The sequence below is a fragment of the Paroedura picta genome, chromosome 11, assembly GCF_049243985.1.
Source record: "Paroedura picta isolate Pp20150507F chromosome 11, Ppicta_v3.0, whole genome shotgun sequence".
Taxonomy (NCBI): Eukaryota; Metazoa; Chordata; class Lepidosauria; order Squamata; family Gekkonidae; genus Paroedura; species Paroedura picta.
In genome coordinates this window covers 15386889-15409816 of record NC_135379.1, presented here as the reverse complement: position 1 = coordinate 15409816, position 22928 = coordinate 15386889, and the positions used below count along the sequence as shown (strand labels likewise).

Below are 22928 nucleotides of genomic sequence, written 5' to 3'. Positions count from 1 at the left end.
CGCCCTCTAGCGTTTTCATGGCAGACTCAATATGGGGTGGTTTGCCAGTGCCTTCCCCAGTCATTACCGTTTACCCCCCAGCAAGCTGGGTACTCATTTGACCGACCTCGGAAGGATGGAAGGCGGAGTCAACATTGAACCGGCTGCTGGGATCGAACTCCCAACCTCATGGGCAGACAGCTTCAGACAGCATGTCGCTGCCTTACCACTCTGCGCCACAAGAGGCTCTTTGTTAAACATTGGTAGGGTGTTATTGACCATATATGATCGTATTGACTCACCAACCCCTCCCAAAATACAACTAGCTGTCTGAAAAATGGGTCCAAACTAGCAGTATCTATGGCACCAATCCAGTAGCAAGAGATGCCGGGCAATTTCATAGAATCATAGAATCATAGAGTTGGAAGGGGCCATACAGGCCATCTAGTCCCACTTTTTGAATTTTGAAGTCTTCACAGCAACAGAAAGGATGGCCCCACTTCCCAACTTGTTTTAAGTTACTGTTGGTTGGAACAGTCAGTCCCTTCCTTCTGCTTCATATTTATTCTGGTCTAATCAAAGCTCCATCCACACAGCAAGGCGTCTCAGTTTCCCATTCATTCTTGCTGCAAATGCAAGGGCATTAGGAAAGTAGCTTCCACATTGGGGTTCTTTGCAAACTGCCCTTCCTCTGCTGCCATATACCTCCTCCGTTCTCCCCTTTGCGTGAACGAGCCATTAAATACATCTTTGTAAAGGAAACTCTGAATGGGGGCTCCCCACTAGGGACCCATGCCCCTCATCCCTCCTGGTCTGTAGACTCATAATCCATGGGTGGATGGATCTGTTAGCTTGATGCCTGGCCTTTTCCTCTTGGAGCTCAGGGTGGTTCCGTTTTCACAGCAGTCCTCAGGTAGCCTCGGCTGAGAGAAAGTGCCTGGCCCACAGCCCAGGGAGCTTTCCAGCAAAGTGGGAGGGCCAAGCTTGCTCTGACTAGCCCAATGGGAAATAGTACAATCCGTATCAAAGCAAATACTTGTTTATCACCAGCGTTTGCATTTCCCTTCTCTGTAAATACCGATCCTCCCTAGTGGCTGAGAAAATTTTCGAAGGAAATTTAACGGGGTGGGTGGGGGAGAACCAATTAGAGAAAGCCAAAGGAGGCTTGTAAAAAAGAAGAGTTGTAGTAGAATCGAGTGGCTCATTTTACTCTATGAGGGACATCTGGATAATAAGGACATGCACAAAACTGAGGAGTCCCTGTTCCAGCCTTTGTCTTGTACCCGCCATGGCGGCTTGGTCTCTTCAGCTGCAGCTGGCCCCACAGAACTGCCTCAGTGCTGAGCAAGGCCATCCATCCACTGGGGGCACCACTTCAGATAAGTGTACAAGGGGAAGGCGGTAGCCCATTCGAGAAGGTGTGGGGCCAGCATGCTTTTTTCCATTTCCCATTCTTGCATATTAATCCTGTAAATGTTAATATGAAGACGCTAATAGTTTCCACACAGGGCCATCAAAATTGTTGAGGGTGAACTTTTTTTTTTTTTGCCTCCAGGGTAAATGCAATACCCCAAAGAGTCTGATCACATTGAATGCTGGTTCATTCTAAGACATAAGCGCATTGTGTGAGATCAGATGTAGAGCCTTCTATTTTAAGAGCCCTCTCGAAGAGTAAATTAACTTCTTGTGCTGCAAGCAAGGCCTGTGTTTCTCAGTGAAAGCTCCTGGCTATTGTGCGGTTGGGGAGGAAGGATCAGATTCCTCTGCGCTCACCTGGAGGGAAGAATGAACTCACTGTTCTGTTCAACAGCTTTGTCCAACTATTTGTGACTACTTCATGCCTTGTTCATTATGTAAGGTACGTATCCATTAGTCACTGGCAAAGAGAGAGGCGTATCTTAGCCCAAGAGACCCAGATTGACGACACCAGGGTGGATCCTCCCCCATCCTTCCATTCTTCTGGGCACTTTCTTCATTCGGCATCATTAAACACAGATGACTGTAGTGGTTTTCTGCTGTTCCAGCCCTCCTTGAAAAACTCAAATCATGTGTAAGAAACATAAGTCATCCTAGAACCAATGTTGAGCTGTTACGCGGTCTTACATTTTCATTCTGTCTTGATGTCAAGGATCTTGGGGTGGTGTAATAGTTCTCCCCTCCTGCCGTTACTCCCTACAGCAACCTTATAATACATTGCTCTGATAGAAAGTGACCGGTAAGGTGATATTCATGACTGAGTAGAGGTTTGAACCTTGTTTCCTTAGTCCTTAGTTGGAACCAACTTGGCCTGTCAATTTCTACAGATATACTTAATGATGATAATGTTACGTGTGTGTCAATTTGACCATGCCAGAGAAATGCATTTGTTTTTTGAAGAATTTTCCTGGCACAGTTACCCATCCCATGGTTTCCAAATAACATTTATGTTACTAGGACAATATGTAGAGCAAACATGTGTGAGTTGAGGGGAAGGGAGGGCAAAGTACTGTTCGATGGCTAGAATGCTCTCCTTAGACATTTCCATACTTTAAAAATACACCCTTGAGTGTAGAGCAGGTTGAAAAGGGCTTCTCTAAGGTATGGCAAGTGAAGCCCTTAAAGGGCTTCATTTCACTCTCCATCCGGCATGTTTGGCAGCAAAATGGAACTGTGCTGCTCTCTGTGCCAATCTCCCATTCATGGAAGAAGCAGATTTGCCAAGCGTCTCTTGGGGAAGATAGACTCTGTGCCATTCAGTAGACTAAATTTTCAATTATTCCTTAGTTGGAAGCATTAACAGTGAAACTATATCTAGTAGACAGATCATACATGTCTTGAACAATGAGAGACCTAGTAATTCTCTTTAATAGACGGAAACCTTCCTCTCCGTGTCTGAATTCCAATAAATGATATCATTTTGAGGGGACACTCACATTTGTAGGGTGTGTGTGTGTAATTTTGTACTTCAGACTGAAACAATTTCCATGCAGTTTCAAGAACCAAAACCCTTTCAAATCAGCGGGAGCCATTTCTGAGAGTTATGGGTAGCAGTATCACAAGCTGGAGAAAATAAGTACAATACACAAGTTCCTACCAGTAAGTTGAATATTAGCAATTTGCTGTTTTTCCATGGCTGTCGAACACTAATATCGGCTGATAGACCAAAATGATCCTATCTGTTGCAGATATGATAAAGCTAATCACCAGGGGCTTAAAAATTAACTTTCCATTTAAAATTTAACTTCGATGCCTCAGGCAAGCAATATGTTTGTTGGAAGATTCCTTTCCCCTTAAACAAAAGGAACAATTTTTATTGGTTTTATATCAATCGAAAGCAGCACAGCTAGTGGTAAAACTAACATTTCACATATTAAAAAACAACTACTGCTGTGCAGTCATTTCGGTGAGCGCCTCTGGGCTTTGGTTGCCTGCATCAAGAAGAGGAGCAGCCGGATTCAAAAAGCCGATTCATTTCTTTCACACGCCGGCTCTGCTGTCTGTGCTTCTCGCTGGCTTGATCCCAAATGTCCCTTAGTCCGTGATCTTGTGGAACAATGCAGTGTTATAATCGGGGGGGGGGGGATAGATGGATTCTGCAACCATTGCAGTGGTCAAGCATGCTACTTTTAGAAAATCCCTAGGGAAATTTGCCCGGCCTTTTTGGTCTGGGCCCCGACCTGGTGGAATGAGCTCCTGTGAGAACTGGGGGCCCTGATGGAGCTGTCACAGTTCCTCAGGGGCTGCAAAATGGAGCTCTTCCACTGAGTCTTTGGTTGAGGTCAGGGAGGGTAAGGTCAAGGGTCTCTCCCCATGCCAGGCTGGGGCATTGGGCCACTCCTCGTACCCCCAAGGTGGGATATTGTCTGTAGGAGAGTGGAAGGAGGGGGGGGGAGAAGTTTTTAGCTGACAGGGGATGCTGTAGTTTTTATGGGTTGTTTTTATGGGGGATCTTTTGCAATTCACCATGAGCCATTTCCAGAAGTGGCAGGCTAAAAATCAAATACCTACCTACCTACCTACCTACCTACCTTGCAGGAATTGCTTTTAGTAGCAGACATGGCCTGTTTTCTAAATGACTTCGCAGGCGGCCGGGCCAGAATAAGCTGTATGTGTAGAAATATGCATATGTATAAGTGCCATCAAGTTCACAATCAACGTTTGGCATCCCAGCAAGGGGCTTTCGAAGCAGGTGGAGAAGCAGAGATGGGTTGGCATCACTTTCCTTTCCCATTTGTGGACTCTCACCCAAGTGCCAACCTGACTAAGCTTCTGAGGTCTGACAGGACTGGGCTACAGCAGACTGCCGTCCCTCCCGTGGACGGAAGTAGCGAGAACCAAAATGCAGGTGAACAAGGTCATAGACCTTGGCTAGCAGTCGGTAAGAGAAATGACAGCAAGAAAGGAGAAAGAAAACCTCCTTCAGCCAACGAAAAATCCACACTTTCCTTTCCCACCCAAGTCTCAGGAAAGCTCCAAGGGCGAGGCCGTGAAGCTGCTCCCAATCATATTCTTGGCAAAGACGTATCATGGCACCATACGTTTAATTAACTTCATGTTAAGTGATCCACTTGTAATGAAGCAGCAGGGGAAATGGACTGATTTGCTAATGTGCTGAATAGAAAACAACAGTGGGGACATCTAAATATATCGACCCCTTCCTAATAGTGATGGAGTGAAAATACTGAGAATGGGCTTCCTTTCCTTTTAGTAAATAACTGTTACTTCTGCCTCTAACAGCTCTGTTCATTTATGGTTCAAGCAAATGCAAATTTGTTTAGCTATCTTGCCTGAACATCCCTTGGTGCTAATCAATAAGAAGCCAGTCTCTTTAGGATCGGGGATCCTAAGTAGGTCTTGGACCTCAATGCCTTTGGAAGGGTGTGTGTGTTTAAGGAAAGAGGCAGTCCTGAAGATACCATGTCCAGAGTGTTTTCCCCTTACTACACAGTAAGCATATATCTGCATATCTGGTATTAGGTGATAACTTTGGAAAGACTTCCAAAAATTAGTGGAAATCACACTCCACGCCCACCCCAAAATCTTGTACACCGCCCCACGGCATCCAGTCATGGCAGAGCGGTATGGAAGTCTCAGAATAAATTGTAAATAAGTAAATACAAAATCTGGGGAAATGGCAAAAGGACTGAAAAGGCTAATGCTCAGGCAGATTGACTGCAGAAAGTCAAATGGCTGAAGGGGGTGATAATATTCACCTCTCCCTGCAGAAAATTAGACCTTTGGGAGAACTGAACTAGAGGTGTGCCACAAATAAGGAATTCTCTGGATGCCAAGACTGCAAACATGCTGCACATACATACATGCATACATGCATACATTTATTTACTTGGATTTATATCCCGCCTCTCACAACTTTTTCTGCCTCGAGGTGGCTAACAATTAAAACCATAAACAATTACCCCATAAAACCCCCATTAAAACAGTAACAATACATATAGTAACCCACAAGATGGCAGAAACAAACTACCCCAATACAATCTACTAAGTCCAGCCAAACAAGTCAGTACTAGTTGTTATTATATTATAGGGATGCGTATGTATGTATGTATGTATGTATGTATGTATGTATGTATGTATGTATGTATGTATGTATGTATGTATGTATGTATGTATGCTTTAAATTTCTATGCTACCCTGTCTCAGGTGACTCAGGGCAGATCACAGCATATGTAAAATTCCATTCAATATAAAATACCATCTAAAACCACATTTATATTAAAATTCCTTAATAATTCTAATATTGCCCCCAAAAACCCTGGTTTGGGATTGGGGAAGGCATGATGTAAATTTGGTTGGCGGACACTGTTGCAGGTGGTTGAAGAGATCTGATGTTAGCTCACCATCAAATGAACCAGTTTATGGATCACCTCTTTGCAAGGCATGGAGCTGCACAATCCGTTAGCATTGGAAGCTCACACAGCCTTACGTTTGAGTTGCACCTTGGACAATGTTTGCGGAGCTGGGTGGATGAGGTCACAGCGGCAAGCTGACCCGTGTCCATTCATTATCACAAAAGTGTCGAATGCATGCATAGAACGCTCCCTCCATGCAACTGGGGGCCCTGCTGTTTGTTAGACTCCCCAGCTTCCGGGAGAAAGATCTGTATGTATACATTCAATGAATATATTCCAGTGAACTCACATAAGGTTGAATGTGGTGCTTGATGCTGTGATCCTACTCATCCCATGCGTGCAGACTGTGTCAGTAAAGCATGTTCAGAAAGCTGTTCTAGAGTGTCTCCCTTCAGTATATCTCTTTTGGCTCGTTTCTGTATTGTATAAAGCCACTGGTGCATGCTGCTTGCAGGCTCCTATTTTTAGTGCAGACTTCTAGGTGATGCATGCAATCTGCTTGATGTGTTTGTTTCGGTGCAAAAGGGACTGTTGGGCTACCTTTAACCCTACTTTGTGGTTCTAAAATGCAGGACATTTCTTCAATTTACTGTCCTCCGCTCCGGTGATGGAAATCAGAGAAGTCGCTTTTTTTAATGTGGGTTTTCAGTTTGCTGGAACACAGTAAAAATCTGAGGTGTAATAAAAATAGTCAGGGCAAGACAAATGTGATCATAAATGTAGACAGTCAAGTCAACGAGATAAAAAGAAGGTATCATGACAGTGGCTGTGAAAATAGCAGATAGCTGCATGATGTATTATACCACCCGCCTGTCAAAACTTTCAGGTTCGGCTTGCTCTGGGACCTGAGATTGATAACAAAGGCCAGCCTGCCATCTGGGATCAAACCAAGTGGTGCTTGGGATGGTGTTTTATAATGCAGCAACCACAAGCCCCCAGTTTACTTAATAGTTTACTGTTTAACACTGGACTTCAGAGCAGAGAACTTGGCATGAGAAGAAAGGAACACGACGATGCTTAATGAAAATTGTTTCTTGTCCATTAGGCCCAATTTGTATAGTAACAGCTTACTAGCAGGGAAGTGAAATGTGTCTTTCCTGCTTCTAGGGAGGCTTTCTGAGTTAGCCTTCTAAAGAGGCAGTACAGAATAACGGAATACTGAGTTCTGGGAGTTCTGGTACCTCTTCAGTGTCTTAAGTCAAGAGTGGATTAGATAGACCAAGGCTGTCTGGAGCTGGCAAAACCCTCCTTGTACTAGCCTGTAGGTTTGGAGGCTGGCTCAGAGGCTGCAGCAATGTCAGGGCTGGAGGAACACCCTACCACCCCCATTAGCTTCAGAACCAGGACCAGCAATGTCAGTGGAGGACAGGTTGGCTGGCTTCCAAGTGATGGCTGGAGATCCCCCAGAATTACAGTCGGTCTCCAAGTAAAAGAGATCAGCTCATCTGGATAAATTGGCTGCTTTGAAAGGTGGACTGTATGGCATTATACCCCACTGAAATCTCTCCCCTCCCCAGGTTCCACTCCCCAGACTCTCCAGGTATGTCCCAACCCGGAACTGGGACAAGGGAAAACTCCCTCACATCTACGTGGCCTAGCAGGACAACATTGTAGTCACAGTAAAATTCGTATAAAACCACCTGTAAAGGAACAGCATGAATTCAAATGCAGAGCCAAATGAATTAAAACAGCAAATAGCATGATAAGAGCAGAAGCAGGCAAATAATGAGTATTGCAGACTTTTCATAATGGGTAGCTGACTGCTTTAATGGACAGAATGCTGGACTAAAAAACCTGGGTTCAAATCTGCCCTCAGCCATGATGTGCTTAGGAGTTCTTGGGACAATTTATCTGTCCCACAATTTTATCTTATACTTCTTCCAAGGACCAATATGTTTATAATCACAGTTGTCTTGTGGGGTAGGTCGGGCTGAGGGAGACTAACAGTGAAATCCCAAGGACGCCTTCCTGAGAGTGCACACCACTGAATAGACCTGAATCAGACTTCTTCGGATTGCTTTCTGACTCATGAAGGGGAGATCCATGGCATAGAAAGGAACCTGGGTCTATTCAGTCCTAATCTAACAGTTCCTATATTTCACTGGCTCTCTCATGATCACCTGCCTATTAGGGTCATTGTGAGAATAAAACTTCAGTTTTGGAGAACCACTTGGAGACAAGGGCAGGGTGGAGCTGCCATTCAAATGGATTTGAAGCTCATTGCTCTGTCGTACTTGAAACCCAGATTTCACAATTAACCTCACAGTGAATGCAAAGATGATCATAGATGGCTTTTTATGTCTCTAATTCTGGTGTTGCCCTTAGTATTGAGGCACTATAATAAGAGCTTTATAGAACATTAACTTTTTAGACAGGCTGCTGACCAGACAAATCCATTTAAGTTATTGGGAGTGAAGAAGAAATGCCTTCCACATGCTTCATGAAGACACGTGGGAGACACATCAGGTAGGACCTTTGCTACCCATGCAGTCAAATCCTCCGTACCTTTCCCTGGGAGTTCTGCACACTGCATTTTCTTGGGTTGTTCCTTGGTAAGGATGTATAGAATTACAGCCTTCGTCTCTGCAGCAGCCTGTACCAGATCCTTTAAAATTCAATGGAGAAATGTTAACAATGGAAAAGCTAACCTGTGAAGTTAATTTTTTTTAAGTTGGGATCAGAATTGTGACCACCGCCACTTCTATGATGTATGATGTAATTTGGGGATTTTATGGGGGTTTTATTGTGTTTTAACGGTGATGTTGTAAACCACCGTGAGACCTAATTGGGGAACGGCGGTCTAAAAATTAAATAATAATAATAATAACAACAACAACAACAACAACAACAACAACAACAACAACAACAACAACAACAACAATAATAATAATAATAATAATAATAATAATAATAAGTTTGTTTGCAGGAGGTTGGCAAGAAGCCTTGGCTAAAATAGCCAAGATACAAGGCGCTCACAAAATATTTATTTATTCTTTCATTCATATTTTAATTTATATATCGCCACTCAGGGCAACAGCCATCTCCTGGCGGTTTACAATATAAAAGTAATAAAAAGCATAATAAAACCCCATAATCTCCCAATAAAAATTACAGAACAAACAGAGCAATAAATGGCATAAATTACAAAAAGAGAATCCTTCAATCCCAGCTCTACTATGACAGCCTTGGAGATTTGGGAAATAGCCTGGAGGGTATAAGCCCAGGGCTTGATCTCAACACATAGCCAGGGAAGACCCACAGCTGACAACCCTGGTCATCTGCCCGGCCTCAACCAAATGCCTGGCGGAAGAGCTCTGTCTTGCAGGGCCTGTGGAACCTAGATATAATACTGTACCACTATCACAGTCCTTCCTTTGAGGATTCCCACAGTAAAACCCCCCCCCCACAATTATCTTGTGAGTTGATACTTAACATTAATATAGACCTTTCGTGTGTTCTGTAGTTTTAAAATATTACATTGTCTCACAGATTGTTCCCCAGTTGTCTCACCATGATCCCCGTGACGCCAGTCAGAAGATTGAAACGTCAAATGAGTCAAGGATATCTAATGACTTCCTGGTCAGGGTCTTTTCATACCAAGGTCTTCCTAGCACTACAACAGTTAACTAGGCTAGAGCTTGGCTGTGTAGTCCAAGTTCGGTATTCTTGTCCCTCCGATGATGCTATAATTGTTTCTTAGCTACCACAAACTCTTCTGTGATAGTACTTGGAGCCTGTTATTTCTGGAATTTTTACAGCTGCTCCCACAGTAGTTCACAAGGCTTGCTGGTAGCTACAACTGAGGAGCATCGTGCCCACTGCTTGCGGCATTGGAAAGAAACGAGCATTTTTCAGACTGTTTTAAAGCTGAATTTCCCCTTCAAAATGCATATGTAAGAGTTAGACAAATCAGAATTAGCATATGGCAAGCTGGCAAGGGTATCATCCTTTTTGTTTAATTTTGTCTGTAATTGGCAGTAGGTGTGCTTCTCCCACACCCGCCACAGAATACTTTGCCAAACTATGTGCATTTTCCAAGAATCCAGATATTGGGTGCACAACAAAGCAAGCCAAAACCCAAAGTTTATTAACACACAAAGACATTTGCATGTGTCCTTCCCACTCTTTTTTGGCTAGCTTGCTTAGTTTATTTTGGGAACAGAAACTAGCTTGCTCGAGGCAAAATTCGGGGATTTTAAAGAGTTATTTTTCAGAATTAATTACTCATTTTTTTAAAAATGGCATGTAACTGAACTCTGTGGCCATGATCCAGAAAGCATTTTTTGTTGTTGTTGGTGCCTGGAAGGGACTTGTGCTAAATTATTGGAACTCCAGACTTTTGTTCCCCCCTCTGAACAGCTGGCTCTGAAGCTGTATCACACAGTACTTTTGAAATTTCAATTGTTTTAAAAACCAACTTTCCACATATTACTCCAATGACCAAATGATATAAGCCAAGGAGGGAGGGTAGAGTCTCTAATTAGAGTGACTGCTCAGTGAGAGTGAGAGACAGAGAAGAGAGGCAAGGGTTCTTTGCTTGGGAGACCTCTATATTTTATTTGACGGTTCCTAACACCCTGTTTAGGGTAAGCCAAATTGCTGATGGAGACTAAGAGGGCAGGGAGGCTTGAAGTCACAATTGTGAATCTTTGAGATTTATTCTTTACTGGGCTAAGTTGAACTGATGGTCAAGCTAATTTGAGATGATGACAGAGAGTGGATAGCCAAGCTGATGGCTAAGCGGATGATGAAAGAGTTCTGTGGGAACATATTCCTCAGGAAGATTAGAGACCAATGTGTCCAGTTGATTAATTCTTCCTTGAGCAACTAGCAAAAGGGAAAAATGTAAACTCTGGGACTTGTATGCTATGAAGGAGGAAAGTCTACCCTTTAGACTTAAAGAAAACATTATTTACTATATAGTTATGTTTTATATTTGATGTGCGCAAGGAAAAAAAAAGGAAAAATGGTTTAACTGTTCTTTTGAGCTTTACAGGTTTTATTTCAAGTCTGCCCCACAGAACCTAGCAACTCAGGGTCATACATGCAGCAGGTAGGACCTCTTATGCAGCAAACCATGTTCCAAATTCCATTGTGTGCTCAGATCCTTGGAACCTGACCTAGAGCAGTGCGAACCTTGGGAGAAAGCCTCATGGCACCCAGAGGGATTTCAGCATAAACAGAGTGGATCATGTATAAACATTCTTGTCCATGATGCAGGTTCAACTCAGTGTATCTGAGAACTGCTCCTTAGAAGGCCAGATCCTAAAAATGAAACTCAAATACTTTGGCCACATCATGAGAAGGAAGGACTCCCTGGAGAAGAGCCTAATGCTGGGAGCGATTGAGGGCAAAAGAAGAAGGGGACGACAGAGAATGAGGTGGGTGGATGGAGTCACTGAAGCAGTAGGTGCAAGCTTAAATGGACTCTGGGGAATGGTAGAGGACAGGAAGACCTGGAGGATCATTGGCCATGGGGTCGCAATGGGTCGGACATGACTTCGCACCTAACAAATCTGAGAAAGAGAGGAATTGTGGTGACAGCTTCCATCCCCCGATCAACATTCCATCATTTGAAGGAATGCACAGAGCCTTTGCAGATAGGCTCATAAGTATCTAGGATAGGTTGTCAGATCTTCCCTGGACACTGGCATGGGTTGGAGGTGTGGATCACAGTTTGGAAACTGTTAGAAATTTGGAGGTGGAGCCTGGGGAGGACAGGAACCTCTGAGGAGTACAATGCAATAAAGCCCATCTTCCAAAACAACCATTTTATCCAGGGGAACTGATCTCTGTAATCTGGAGGTAAGCTGTAATTTCAGTGGATCCCCCAGGTCCCACCTGGAGACTAGCATCCCTTGTCAAAAGGTATACCTGTAGGGCTGAAGAAACAGAGTATCTTAATTTGGAGCGAGAGCTCTACACTTATACATTTGCATCTGGTTTCTTCCCCTACCCCCCCCCCCCCCGCCCTTCACAGTACCCAGTAGTGCGCATAAATCTATGTTTGCCTGTGGAAGGACCAAACGTCATCATTTGATAAGGTGACATGAGGCAAATGTGCTTGGCTTCGATTTCCCCCCTCAATCTATAATATGTAGCGTAGGCTAGCACCCTGGGTATTGTTACACATAATAGGCAACCATTTCAGCTGCATATCTATAATCATAGGGAAGCTTCAACAGCTGCAGAATTAGTTTGTCAATAGTTTTACATGCTTCAGTTAGCAGAAAATGTACCTTTTTGGAAGAGTTAACCTCCCCCCCCCTTCTTGCATTACACACACATTTGTGATTTGCATCTGAAGTTCATTTATTCCTCTTCTCTGTGACTGCTGTACATTAAAACGATATACCATCTGGTTGTCTATTCAGTTCTATGAAAAGATGACAGCTTTTTTTTAAAAAAAAAGGAAATCTGCAAGAGGTGCTAAAAGCGCATTGCGTTCGTGATTCCAGCAAACTCAGGCCTTCTTCAGTCGAGGCTTCCGTTTCCTAAATTTTATTTTTTGATAGGACCAAGTTGAAGAACATGCCTCGAAGGCTGGCCCGGGTCTCCAAAAGCTTCTGCGACCCAACTTGTGAAGTGATCTTAAGCCACTTCCCGAAATGCTATGCCCGAAACCTTCACGTCACGCTGGAGTGGGAGCCACAAACAGTTTGCTGCTTTCAAGGAACTCCACTGATTTCTTTCTTTTAGAAAATCTCATGGAAAAACAAGAGATACCAGAAAGCATCTTTGGTTCGTTGCGTGGATAGTATACTCTGACGACAGAGTTCGGGTCCAGTAGCATCTTAGAGAGTGTGCAGTAGAAAGGAGATCACTAAGGAAGATTCTGCAGAGGAATTCAATGGGGAACCACCCCGGCTTCACACTTGCTTTGAAAGCCCCTTGCTGGGTCACCATAAGTAAGCTATGAGCTTTAAGAGCTTTGTCCCCCCCCCCACCCCCAGGCCTCACTGTATCATCGACTGAAACTCTTTATGGAGGGGGTGGAGGGATTTTCTTTCTGCCATCTGGAGGTTTATGCTTTTAAGGATTGGGGATTTTATTTGGGGTGGGTTTTATAAACTGCTTTGAGTCCCACCAAGGAGGAAGGTGGACTATACATGTAATAAATAAATATAAACATCAATGGCTGTTATTTTACTACAGTTTTAATATATGTTGTTACCCACCCTGAGCCTTTGGGGAAAGGTGAGTTAGCAATAAAAATATTGTTGTTGTTGCTGCTGCTGCTGTTATAATAAATGGAGTTTGTTCTCAGGAACGTGTTCGTCAGACTGAAGAAGAAGAAAAGTTGGTTCTTATATGCTGCTTTTCTCTACCCTAAGGAATCGCAAAGCAGCTTACAATCACCTTCCCTTTCCTCTCACCACAACAGACACCCTGTGAGGTGGGTGAGGCTGAGAGAGCCCTGATATTACTGAAGAAGAAGAGTTGGTTCTTATATGCCGCTTTCCTCTACCCTAAGGAGTCTCAAAGCAGCTTATATTTGTCTTCCCTTTCCTCTCTTCACAACAGACACCCTGTGAGGTAGGTGAGGCTGAGAGAGCCCTGATATTCCTGCTCGGTCAGAACAGCTTTATCAGTGCTGTAGTGAGCCCAAGGTCACCCAGCTGGCTGCATGTGGGGGAGCAGGGAATTAAACCCAGCTTGCCATATTAGAAGTCCGTGCTCTTAACCACTACAGTAAGCTGGCTAGTATTTATTTACGGCGTTTATTTAAATGTTTACATATCAGCCTTCTTCCTGAGCAGCTGGGGTGATGACAATTTGACAAAGGCAGGTGATGACAATTCGATGAAATGAACATTAAGTAACAGATACATATATATTTTAAAAATCTAAAAACACCTTACACCCACCCCCTACCAGCAGGCACCTTTTGTCACTGTTGTAGGCAAGAGAGATGGGCTACAAATGCTTTTTCTAGTGAGTTTTCCTCTTAGTCTAGGAGCTTGAAGAACCCCCTCTCCTTATGTGAACCCAAAAAACAGCTCTTCCGATCACAGTCCATTGGTTTCTCCTACACGTAGGCAGGATAGATCAGTTTCTGTGCCTATTGCGGAAAAGCCTTTGGGAACATGTTGGGGGGTGGTCCACTTTATTTCCGAAATTATACAGGGCAGAATTTTCAAAAGGCCGTCTGCTGATGGCTGTTTTTAAAGGGTCTGGTCCATTCCTTATTTATGGGAATTTAAAATTTTGTAAGCTGCCTTTGGTCCATTGGAGAAAGATGGGATAAAAATAACTTAAACTAAGTAAAGCCCTGCTGTGAACTCGTTAATATAAGATTAATATTGCTTTGATTTGGATTCATGGCATGTAAAGTAATTTCTAAAGCCAAGAATCCCAAATATGTATTTAAGTTAATGGCGGTTTAATATCCTATTAAATGACTTCTGCTACCTAATTTATAGAAAATCCATGTTGTCATGTTTCAGGAGCAATTTATTTTCCAGACCAGGGGAAAAAAAATAAAGGACTTGCATTTTGAAAAGGAAGAGAGAACATTGCTTTATGCAGTCCACGAAAATCACAGTGTATTCAGGAAATGTTTCTGCTTGATATGCATTTGGTTAATGGATAGCATTGTCGATTCCCTCCCCCCCATTGTTCCTTCAAGTAATGCCCTGACAGAACTTGTTCACTGACCTAAAGCAGTAGAGGCATCCCATAATACCACACAAGAACCTGACAAATTGAACTATTTTGCTGCTTAATGGTATGTTACATCAATATGATGTGTACTTCATAACAAGCTGGAGTTATAGCTCTGAGGTCCAGCCACGGGGAAAAAAATGAAACTTTTTTGAGTACTTCAGGAAAACACCTGAGGGCTTTGAAAAGCTCTCAGGCAGATGAAGGCGAGCCGGACGCTGGGGGGGGGGGGGATTTGTTAGAACCTGTCATGACAAAGAGAAGGAGCAGAGGAAAGGTGAGTGCGCCTGACAGGATTGGGAAGGAACATTAATCTCCTAAGGGAAATTAGTCACAAAGCGAGGCAAGGTTTTTGGAACCAGAGAATGGAAAATATGGGGCTCGGGAAGGTACTCTAGGCTGCACTCTGTCTTTCTGACCCATTGGTGAGATGACTGAGCTCCCATAGCAGGATTTTTTTAGAGTTAGAAATTCAGAAGTGCTGAAAGACTTTCATGGGTGTTTAGCGACCAACAGGGAGGAGGTCGTAGGGTTGCCAGCTCCAGGCGGGAATCCTCACTGAATGGCGATTTAACCCCACATTTCCCTGGTCCACATTCAACATCCCATATATTTACTTATTTAATAAATTTAATTCCCTGGGACTCTTCTTCTTTTCTTCCCAGTAGGGAGCCAAGATAGCTCCCATCATTCTCCTCTCCTCTCCTCTCCTCTCCTCTCCTCTCCTCTCCTCTCCTCTCCTCTCCTCTCCTCTCCTCTCCTCTCCTCTCCTCTCCTCTCCTCTCCTCTCCTCTCCTCTCCTCTCCTCTCCTCTCCTCTCCTCTCCTCTCCTCTCCTCACAACAACCCTTTGAGGTATGATAGGCACAGAGTGTGTGACTGGCCCCAGTGGGCTTTCAACCACGGTCCTCCCAGACCCCGGTCCAAGGCTCTTGACTCCCTTGCTGAATTTACCTTCCCATTGGCCAGCTGTAAAAGAGGCAATTGGGATTATTTTGCTCCCGCCGGTTAGAGCAGCTGCCAAGATGCAGAGCTGAGTGAAAGCATCTGGTCTCTCCTGATTTCTGGGAAGATATTGCTCAGCCATGAGAGGCTCAGAAAAGACTCGCACGCTGCAGGTTTAGAAACAGTGATTTCTTGTTTCTGTCAGAACAGCATTAAAAACCACCGTTTGGAACGTGGTCATATTGCATGTCCTAGTTTAGCGTTGCAGTGAAGCCGGAGGAAATCCAGGAGGAGGACTTGACATTATGACAGTTCTGTCGCTTATTGAATAGAAAGCACGAAATATCAACTCAAGATTAGCAGGAGAATTTTATAGTCAGCCAAAAGGTCCGTCTGGCCAAGCTCTGTTTCTCCAGCCAGATCGCCTTGAAAGCTCACCAGTGGCATATGTCAGAGACCCCCCACACAAGATGGCTGGCAAATCTGGTCTTCTGAGATATACTGCCTGCGGGCTTGAAAGTTCCATTAATATTGCATGGCTAGTAGGCCTCCTACCATAGATATGAAGGAAGATCTGTACTGCTAGGATCCTGAGTTCCTTAAGTTAATTGGATTTAAACTTATTTGTTCTGAACTTCTTGCAATCAGTTCAGTTGTATGACCCAGCCCCTTTGGGCTGGAACGGCTGCTTCAGAGGCCCAAGCGCACAACCTGGAGCTCTCCTAAGGTATGCGGTACTCTTTCTCTCTTTCTGGTGGTCTCTGGTCTGGTGTGCATGGCTTCACCTGCTTGGAGCTGAAACACAGACTGGCTTTCTTTGTGGGGAAGAAGAAACGGGACATGAGGCTTTGTCCTTTTTTAGAACTGAAGATAGATTTACTCTAGAAAGAGGCCTCTGTGGTCTGTCTCCAGAGTAGTCGTGGGTTGAATGCTGTTGTGTTGGTCTTGTCAGTCTCTTGTGACCCATCTGCTTACGGCCACCCCCACCTCCTCCTGTAGTGGGACGGTGGCCATTCTTTGACTTGATGCCTGAAATGGGAACACAGTTACAGGGAAAGGAAGGTGGGACCCAGTGAAATATACAGAATAATCAGCCAACTAGAGGACACCGGGACGCCTAAATGCTAACACAAAATCGCTAAATCCAGCGTAGCAAATAGACACACAAGGAGTCTTCAATCTTCAAAACACAATTTCTTTAAATCGTTAAAGAATACTTCTTATTAAAGAAATTGTGTTTTGAAGATTGAAGACTCCTTGTGTGCCTACTGGATTTAGTGATTTTGTGTAACCCTTTAGTTAGTAACCCTTTAGTGTCCCAGTGTGAACACAGCAGGGACCTCAGTGTGGGGCTCACTGTTTCCCCCCTAGAGGGCCTTGCCCAGGCAGGGTGAGCAAATGGGAGGAGCAAGAACGATATATCAGCTTTTGATTGGCTGGTATGACAGAAACAGAAATGAACATGGTACGCTTGCAGCATTTGAATCTCGCTCATTGCATCTGTATGCTTCCGATCTCAGTCATGTTTGGTGGCAATAGAAAGCACTGAATTCTCAGATGGAAAACAGGGTTATTGGCTCATACATTTTCCGAAAGTGTGCAGTAACTAATATTAATCTCAAGAGAATCCCTCACTTGCTGCCTTTAAGTATTTCCAGAATCAAAACACTATCATTTCTGCTGCCAGTCAAAATACGATGTCAGACTAAATATACCTTTTATTTGAGAAGAATAACATAAAAGGGGACTGTGAAAACGCCGTCAGGAGCATCTAATATGCCTTTGTGAAAAGTGAATAATTGAATCTAATAAAAGTTTTTTTCTTTTATTGTTTTATTTATTGCTTTCTTTGGAGTTGCGCTTGGGGGGGTGGGGAAGGGACAACACTATTTTTTCAAAAATATTTCCCTGTCCTTTGCTTATGGAGGAGCTCAGAGCATCAATTTAGCCAAACCACCACCTTGTATGATAGGTCAGGTTACTACACAGTGTCTCCAATTATGGGGGAAACAAACTTGAGGAACATAAAATACGAAAATGTAGTTTTCCAAATCCAGCCCTCCAGGCACTGTGCTGTCCCAACTGTGCATAATTTTTGTGAGTGAACTATAAGCTTATCTGTAATTAGCTCTTAATGGAGCTGAGTAAACTCACTTGGTTTGAATATCATTCAAGATCTCGAGACCTTTCTCGTGCACCCTCCCAAAATATTCCTAGGGGTTAACATAGTGTACTCATGTGTATAGGACAGCAACAGAACGCAAGTATGACAGAGTTTTGTGGTAGGGGAAAGTGCTCTCATGTTGCAGCTGATTTATGAAAACCCTTGGGAGGGTTTAAAGCAAGAGGCTTTCATAGGGGATTTGCCATTACCTGTCCTATAGCTACATAGGCTGTGTCAAGTCTCTGGATTTCCTTGGGGGTCTCCCATCCAAGTACCAACCAGGGCCAACCCAGCGTAGCTTCCACGATCTGATGAAATTGGGCTAGCCTGGGTCTCACCCAGGTCAGGACATAGCTAAAATGAGCGATGATGGGCCTGAAGGGGCTGGGGAGGGGAGGGGTCCCAGGTGGGCGTGTCCACAGCTCTGCTTCCCAACCATATTCTGCATAATTGCATCACTTCTGGGGTTTCTCAAAGTCTGAAGGATGTTTCAGGGGCTTCTCAATGGTAAAAAAAAATATGAGAAAGGCTGTCCATAGCCTTTCTCATATTTTGTACATAGAGTGTCATGCCAATGAAAATTTGTTGTTGTTGTTGTTGTTGCGGTGTGTTGTTGTTGTTTTTTTAAAAAAAAAAACCAAATAGGACAATACTTCAAGTTTTGTGTCTCGTGTGCCCTTAACAGGTTGCCTTTGTTTACAGCACAGAATCATAATGAATTTCATAAGAAGCAGAGGTGGCTACTGCTTATTATGACTTTAAATCCTGGCTCATCCTCAGACAAATGTGGAGTTCCCTGAACAGAACCTCTGTGGCAGGAACACCAGACCTCTGATTACTGAGGATCCCCTCTATGTTTTCTTAATGGCCTTCCCTTGGGGGTCATCTTTAGAATCCACAGGCATGCTTTCAAAGACGTGTGACCCAAGAAGGCAGCTCTGCCTGCAAAAAAAGCAGAATATAAATGGAAGAAAATACATAAATCAATGGAGTATTCTGAAGTTTTAAAAGGGCCTAAATCTTCCCCACATGCAGCCAGCTGGGTGACCGTGGGCTTGCCACAGCACTGATAAAGCTGTTCTGACCAAGCAGTGATATCAGGGCTCTCTCAGCCTCACCCACCTCACAGGGTGTCTGTTGTGGGGAGAGGAAAGGGAAGGCGAATGTAAGCCGCTTTGAGACTCCTTCGGGTAGAGAAAAGCAGCATATAAGAACCAACTCTTCTTGTTTTGGCTTTAGACAAACCCAGAAGCTCTTGGCTAGCCAACGGTGGGAGCACGATCAGGAAACATGCTCAAGCACGAATGCATTCCCTTAAAACTGACATCTGGAAGTGGAATGTAGTGACATTCTCTTCAGTCCGATGCAAAAAAGACACATCTGGTTTATTATTTCCAGTCTCTTACCTTGGTAGGTGAGGCAGTCTTGCTCTATGTTCGGGCTATCCAGCGTCTAGTCTGTACATGCCCAAAGACTTTTATTTCCTCCCCTCACAGCTGCTGATAGAGCATCTGTTCATCACTATCGGCTTGAGAACAGTTGTCTGTTGTATCCTAACACACATTCGATGGGTCCGGTCGTTTTTCCTCTGTGCCACCCAATGTCTCTTGCTTAAAACCGTCTCGACTGACAGCGCTGCTGTTTGAATGCAGCTGCAGACGGCACAGTTTCTCTGGAGCCAGTCTGCTGGAAAGCAAGGAGAGACGGATTCTGAGGGTGGTGGGTTGTTTTTTTTTTTAACAATTTAGCAATTTTTTTGGAGGGGTGGGGGAATTGTCTTGCAGGTAACATCCCTGCATATTCATGATGGCCAAGCCGTCTCGTTTAGCTAGACCGTTATCTACTAACCCGGCATCTAGACTGCCTCCGTCTCGAAAAGAAGACTTTGGCAGCAGAACGAGGAAAATTAGTTTAGGTGAAAAGATTCTGAGGGCTGGCAGCGAAGGAAACCTGATTAAACAGCCAAGGCAGCCGCAGCAGCGAGCGCAAAGCCCAGAAGTGCTGCTGTTGCAGAGGGCGCCTCTTTGGAAAGGTAAACAATTTCTCTTTTTCCATCCTGCAGGAAGAGTCCAGAGTAATGATTTTGAAAAATTAGGCCAACTAGTTCGGCAGCGATGATGGTCTGAGGAAGAGACGAGAGGAGAGTGTTGTGCGGGAACTCTGATGCTTCCGCTTTAATAGCTTCAGGAAGGGTTTGCTCTTGCTTTTTTTTTCAAATCCCTCTCTGCACTTCAAGTCAGAGTGGGGAAAAAGTTAAGCGATCTGCGAAGCTGATTAGAGCCAGTATAATTTTGTACAGCTTCTGATGGGTTGTGCATAAGCGTGCCGTTATGTTCCAGTTCCCAGGCTGTGGTTGAGATTAATGCCGAGAGTGAGACCTGGAAGTGGGCAGGGATGCAGGAAGGAGGCAGGCGGCATGGACAGGCAGTTTTCAGCTGTAACGTCTCATGCAGCAGGACAGGGGGAAAGGGTAGCCTCCCCCTGCCCCTCAGATGCTGAGCAGAAATAAGCCCCCGAAAGGCATTTTTAAGAAATGCTGTAGCCGGAGGCATTGTCAGAGATGCACACTTGAACTGAGTGAGCAAACATGGGGAGGAATGCAGCAGAATGATGAACGCCCCCTTAACACCTCCACTGATCTCCTGAGCAAAGAAGAATCTGTGGTGCGGAGTGCTGTGCCGCCGAAATTCGGCAGCAAGTTATAGCTGCCGGAGTGGGAAGCGGAGCCTTCGGCTCTGTTTATGAAACCCGAAAAAGGATTTGCAAGGTATTATGATTTAAGAGCATTAGTCTCCTAATTGGATTTTGAGAGAGATTTCATCTTCCCGTCATCATCGAGGGGAGCGGCGGGGTTGTGCTTTTCAGGATGGCCGTAAAACCGCCTTGTCCCTTGCAAGCCCCGTCGCAGTTAAATCACACACTTTTGTAACTTGAAGCAGCAGGCATTCGCTTCACGGACAAAGCAGAAAAGGTTGTACGTTTCCCCTGGTTCTCGACCAAGTATGTTTTGGGAAGCCATCCCCCCTCCCTGTTGCATGACTTTCATGATTGCACAAGAAAAACTGAGGCCATGACTCTTAATATTACCCAGTGAAATGAGATGGACAATGTGTTTGTGCTAGCAGCACTCCAGCTATGATAGAAGGCAGGTGGGAGCATCAACAGAGATCAGGATGGTTTTCAATGCTTGGTTTTCCTGCGCAAAACAACTTGCATATTTGGGGAAACTTTTCTTTGATCTGACAGAATCCATTAGAAACTAAAAAACATCCTTTCCTTTGAGAAAATGGGGGTGAGAAAGAAAACGTACATAAAAAAAAAGAATTGATTTACTTGTGGCTTTATTGTGGGGTTAGAACGCAAAGCCACCCTCTGAATTAAAAAAAAGAGACCGAATGCTTTTCTGTGGCATGCCACTTTCAGTCCTAAAAAAAGCATCCTATGTTTACACATGGCAATGTAGAGCTAACGTCATCGCTTGTCGTCTCTTGCACCTCCTTAAATGTCGCCTTGCTGCTGACGTTTGTAGCATTTTACAGATTATTAAGTGATCCTTTTAGGAGCTGTGACTTTTATGAAGCTCTTGGGGCATGTGTCCATTAAAGTGGTTTTTAGAACTACATAATACTTTGCAGCAAACAGCAGCGGCTACCTGCAGACGGGTGCTTTTCATTTGCTATTAAGGCTTCAGTAGTGTGTGTGTGTGTGTGTGTGTGTGTGTAGGAAATACAAGAACAACAACCCAGAGGCTTGAAGTCAAATGCTGTGTGCGCTTTCAGCATTTGGAGTTCTGTGTTTGCTTTTTAGAGCATGCCTGGATTCCTGTTATGAATTTCAATGCTATGTTATACGTTTGCATAAGGCAAAATTAGAAAAGGCCTTTGCCTTAATGTGTGTAAAGAGCCATGTATGAGGAAGAAGTCTCTCCCTCTCTCTCTCTATCTGTACACAATTCCCCCCAGAATTTATTTTTAGGACATGATTAACTTTGTTAATGCACAGCTCTCTGGAAGTAAGCTACATTGCGTGTAGAATTTCTAAATAAAGCACGTGTAGGATTAGGCAGCAGAAGTGATGAGGACAGAGTCTGGCCTTTAGAGGGTGGAGTGATAGAGGGAAATATAGATATGGCAAGTGGCACATCACTGGGCTCTGAGCAGAGTACCACCCAGGGGGGCATAGTTTTGGGATGAGCACCGAATGGCCAGAGAACCTCAACTTTGAGGTTCTTCTCAGAAGGTTCCTCTCATGATAGATTTAAAAATTTTTATAACAAGTTGTTTTATTTATATCCTGCCTTCCTCCCAAAGCTGCTTACATCGTTCTCCTCTCCTTTGTTTTATCCTCACAACAGCCCAGTGAGGAAGGCTAGACCCGGAGTGTGTAACTGGTGCAAAGTCACTCAGAAAGCTTCCATGGCCATTTGGGGATTCCATCCTGGGTTTTCTAAAGTCTAGTCCAGGAGTGGCCAAACGGTGGCTCTCCAGATGGCCATGGACGACAATTCCCATGAGCCAGCCTGATAGCTTGCTGGCAAGGGCTCATGGGAATTGTAGTCCATGGACATCTGGAGGGCCACAGTTTGACCAGCCCTGTGACCTAGTCCAACACTTTAACCACTATATCATGCTGACTCTCAGTATGAGATAAAAGATCTCCTAGTGCTGTTATGATGGTAACTGCTTTAGGATGCTTTGGGCTGATCCTGCGTTGAGCAGGGGATTGGACTAGATGGCCTGTATGGACCCTTCCAACTCTATGATTCTATGATTCTAACTGCACTGGAACTTTAAGGGATGTTGAATTTTTTTCCCTTGCAAATTATTGAAGACACTAGTTGGTTTTGGGCTCCCAGTTCTTGCTCCCCCCCCCCAGGTAAATTAGAGAATCACACTTGGGTCCAAGTAACAGTAGACACTAAAAGTGGCAAGGCCTCTAGGAATTACGTCCTAAGTACTTACTACTTTTATGTATTTCCTTCACATATACTCTACTTTTCTCCTCAAGAGGGACCCAGAATGGTTTATTTCATTCACCTTCAGCAGTGACCTGAAGCAGTTTTCTTACCTCTTTCTTACCGGCATGGTGTAGGGGTTAAGAGTGGCAGATGCTAATCTGGAGAGGCTGGGATGATTCCCCATTCCTCCCTATGCAGCCAGTTGGGTGACCTTGGGCTATTCACAGTTCTTTCAGAGTTCTCTCAGCCTCACCTACCTCCCAGGGTGTCTGTTGTGGGGAGAGGAAGAGAAGGCAGTCATGAGCCACTTTGAAATTTCTTTGGATAACAAAATGTAGGGTTCAAAAAAACCGAACTCTTCTTCTGCTCTT

At 44.2% G+C, this 22928-nt stretch overlaps 1 protein-coding gene and 1 long non-coding RNA gene across 12 annotated transcripts in view; one reads left to right on the top strand and one right to left on the bottom strand.

Moving 5' to 3' along the window:
- KIAA1217 (KIAA1217 ortholog) overlaps nucleotides 1-22928 on the top strand; it is a 432541-nt gene that overhangs the window by 141221 nt on the left and 268392 nt on the right. For 2 of the 11 annotated variants that reach the window (XM_077303790.1, XM_077303783.1), the window contains exon 1: nucleotides 19365-19632. The exons of 2 other annotated variants lie outside the window; for them this stretch is intronic. In XM_077303790.1, coding sequence (XP_077159905.1) covers nucleotides 19404-19632 — 229 coding nt within the window. In that variant the 5' untranslated portion in view covers nucleotides 19365-19403. Of the gene's footprint in view, nucleotides 1-19360; nucleotides 19633-22928 lie in introns of those variants that run through there. 7 more of the 11 variants (XM_077303806.1, XM_077303805.1, XM_077303807.1 and 4 more) reach the window with 5 other exon arrangements.
- On the bottom strand, nucleotides 6053-9975 carry LOC143820560 (uncharacterized). The gene is made up of 3 exons (XR_013225405.1): nucleotides 9339-9975; nucleotides 8334-8433; nucleotides 6053-6481 (listed from the first exon to the last, which is right to left on the bottom strand). It is a non-coding gene; the product is annotated as an uncharacterized LOC143820560 (long non-coding RNA).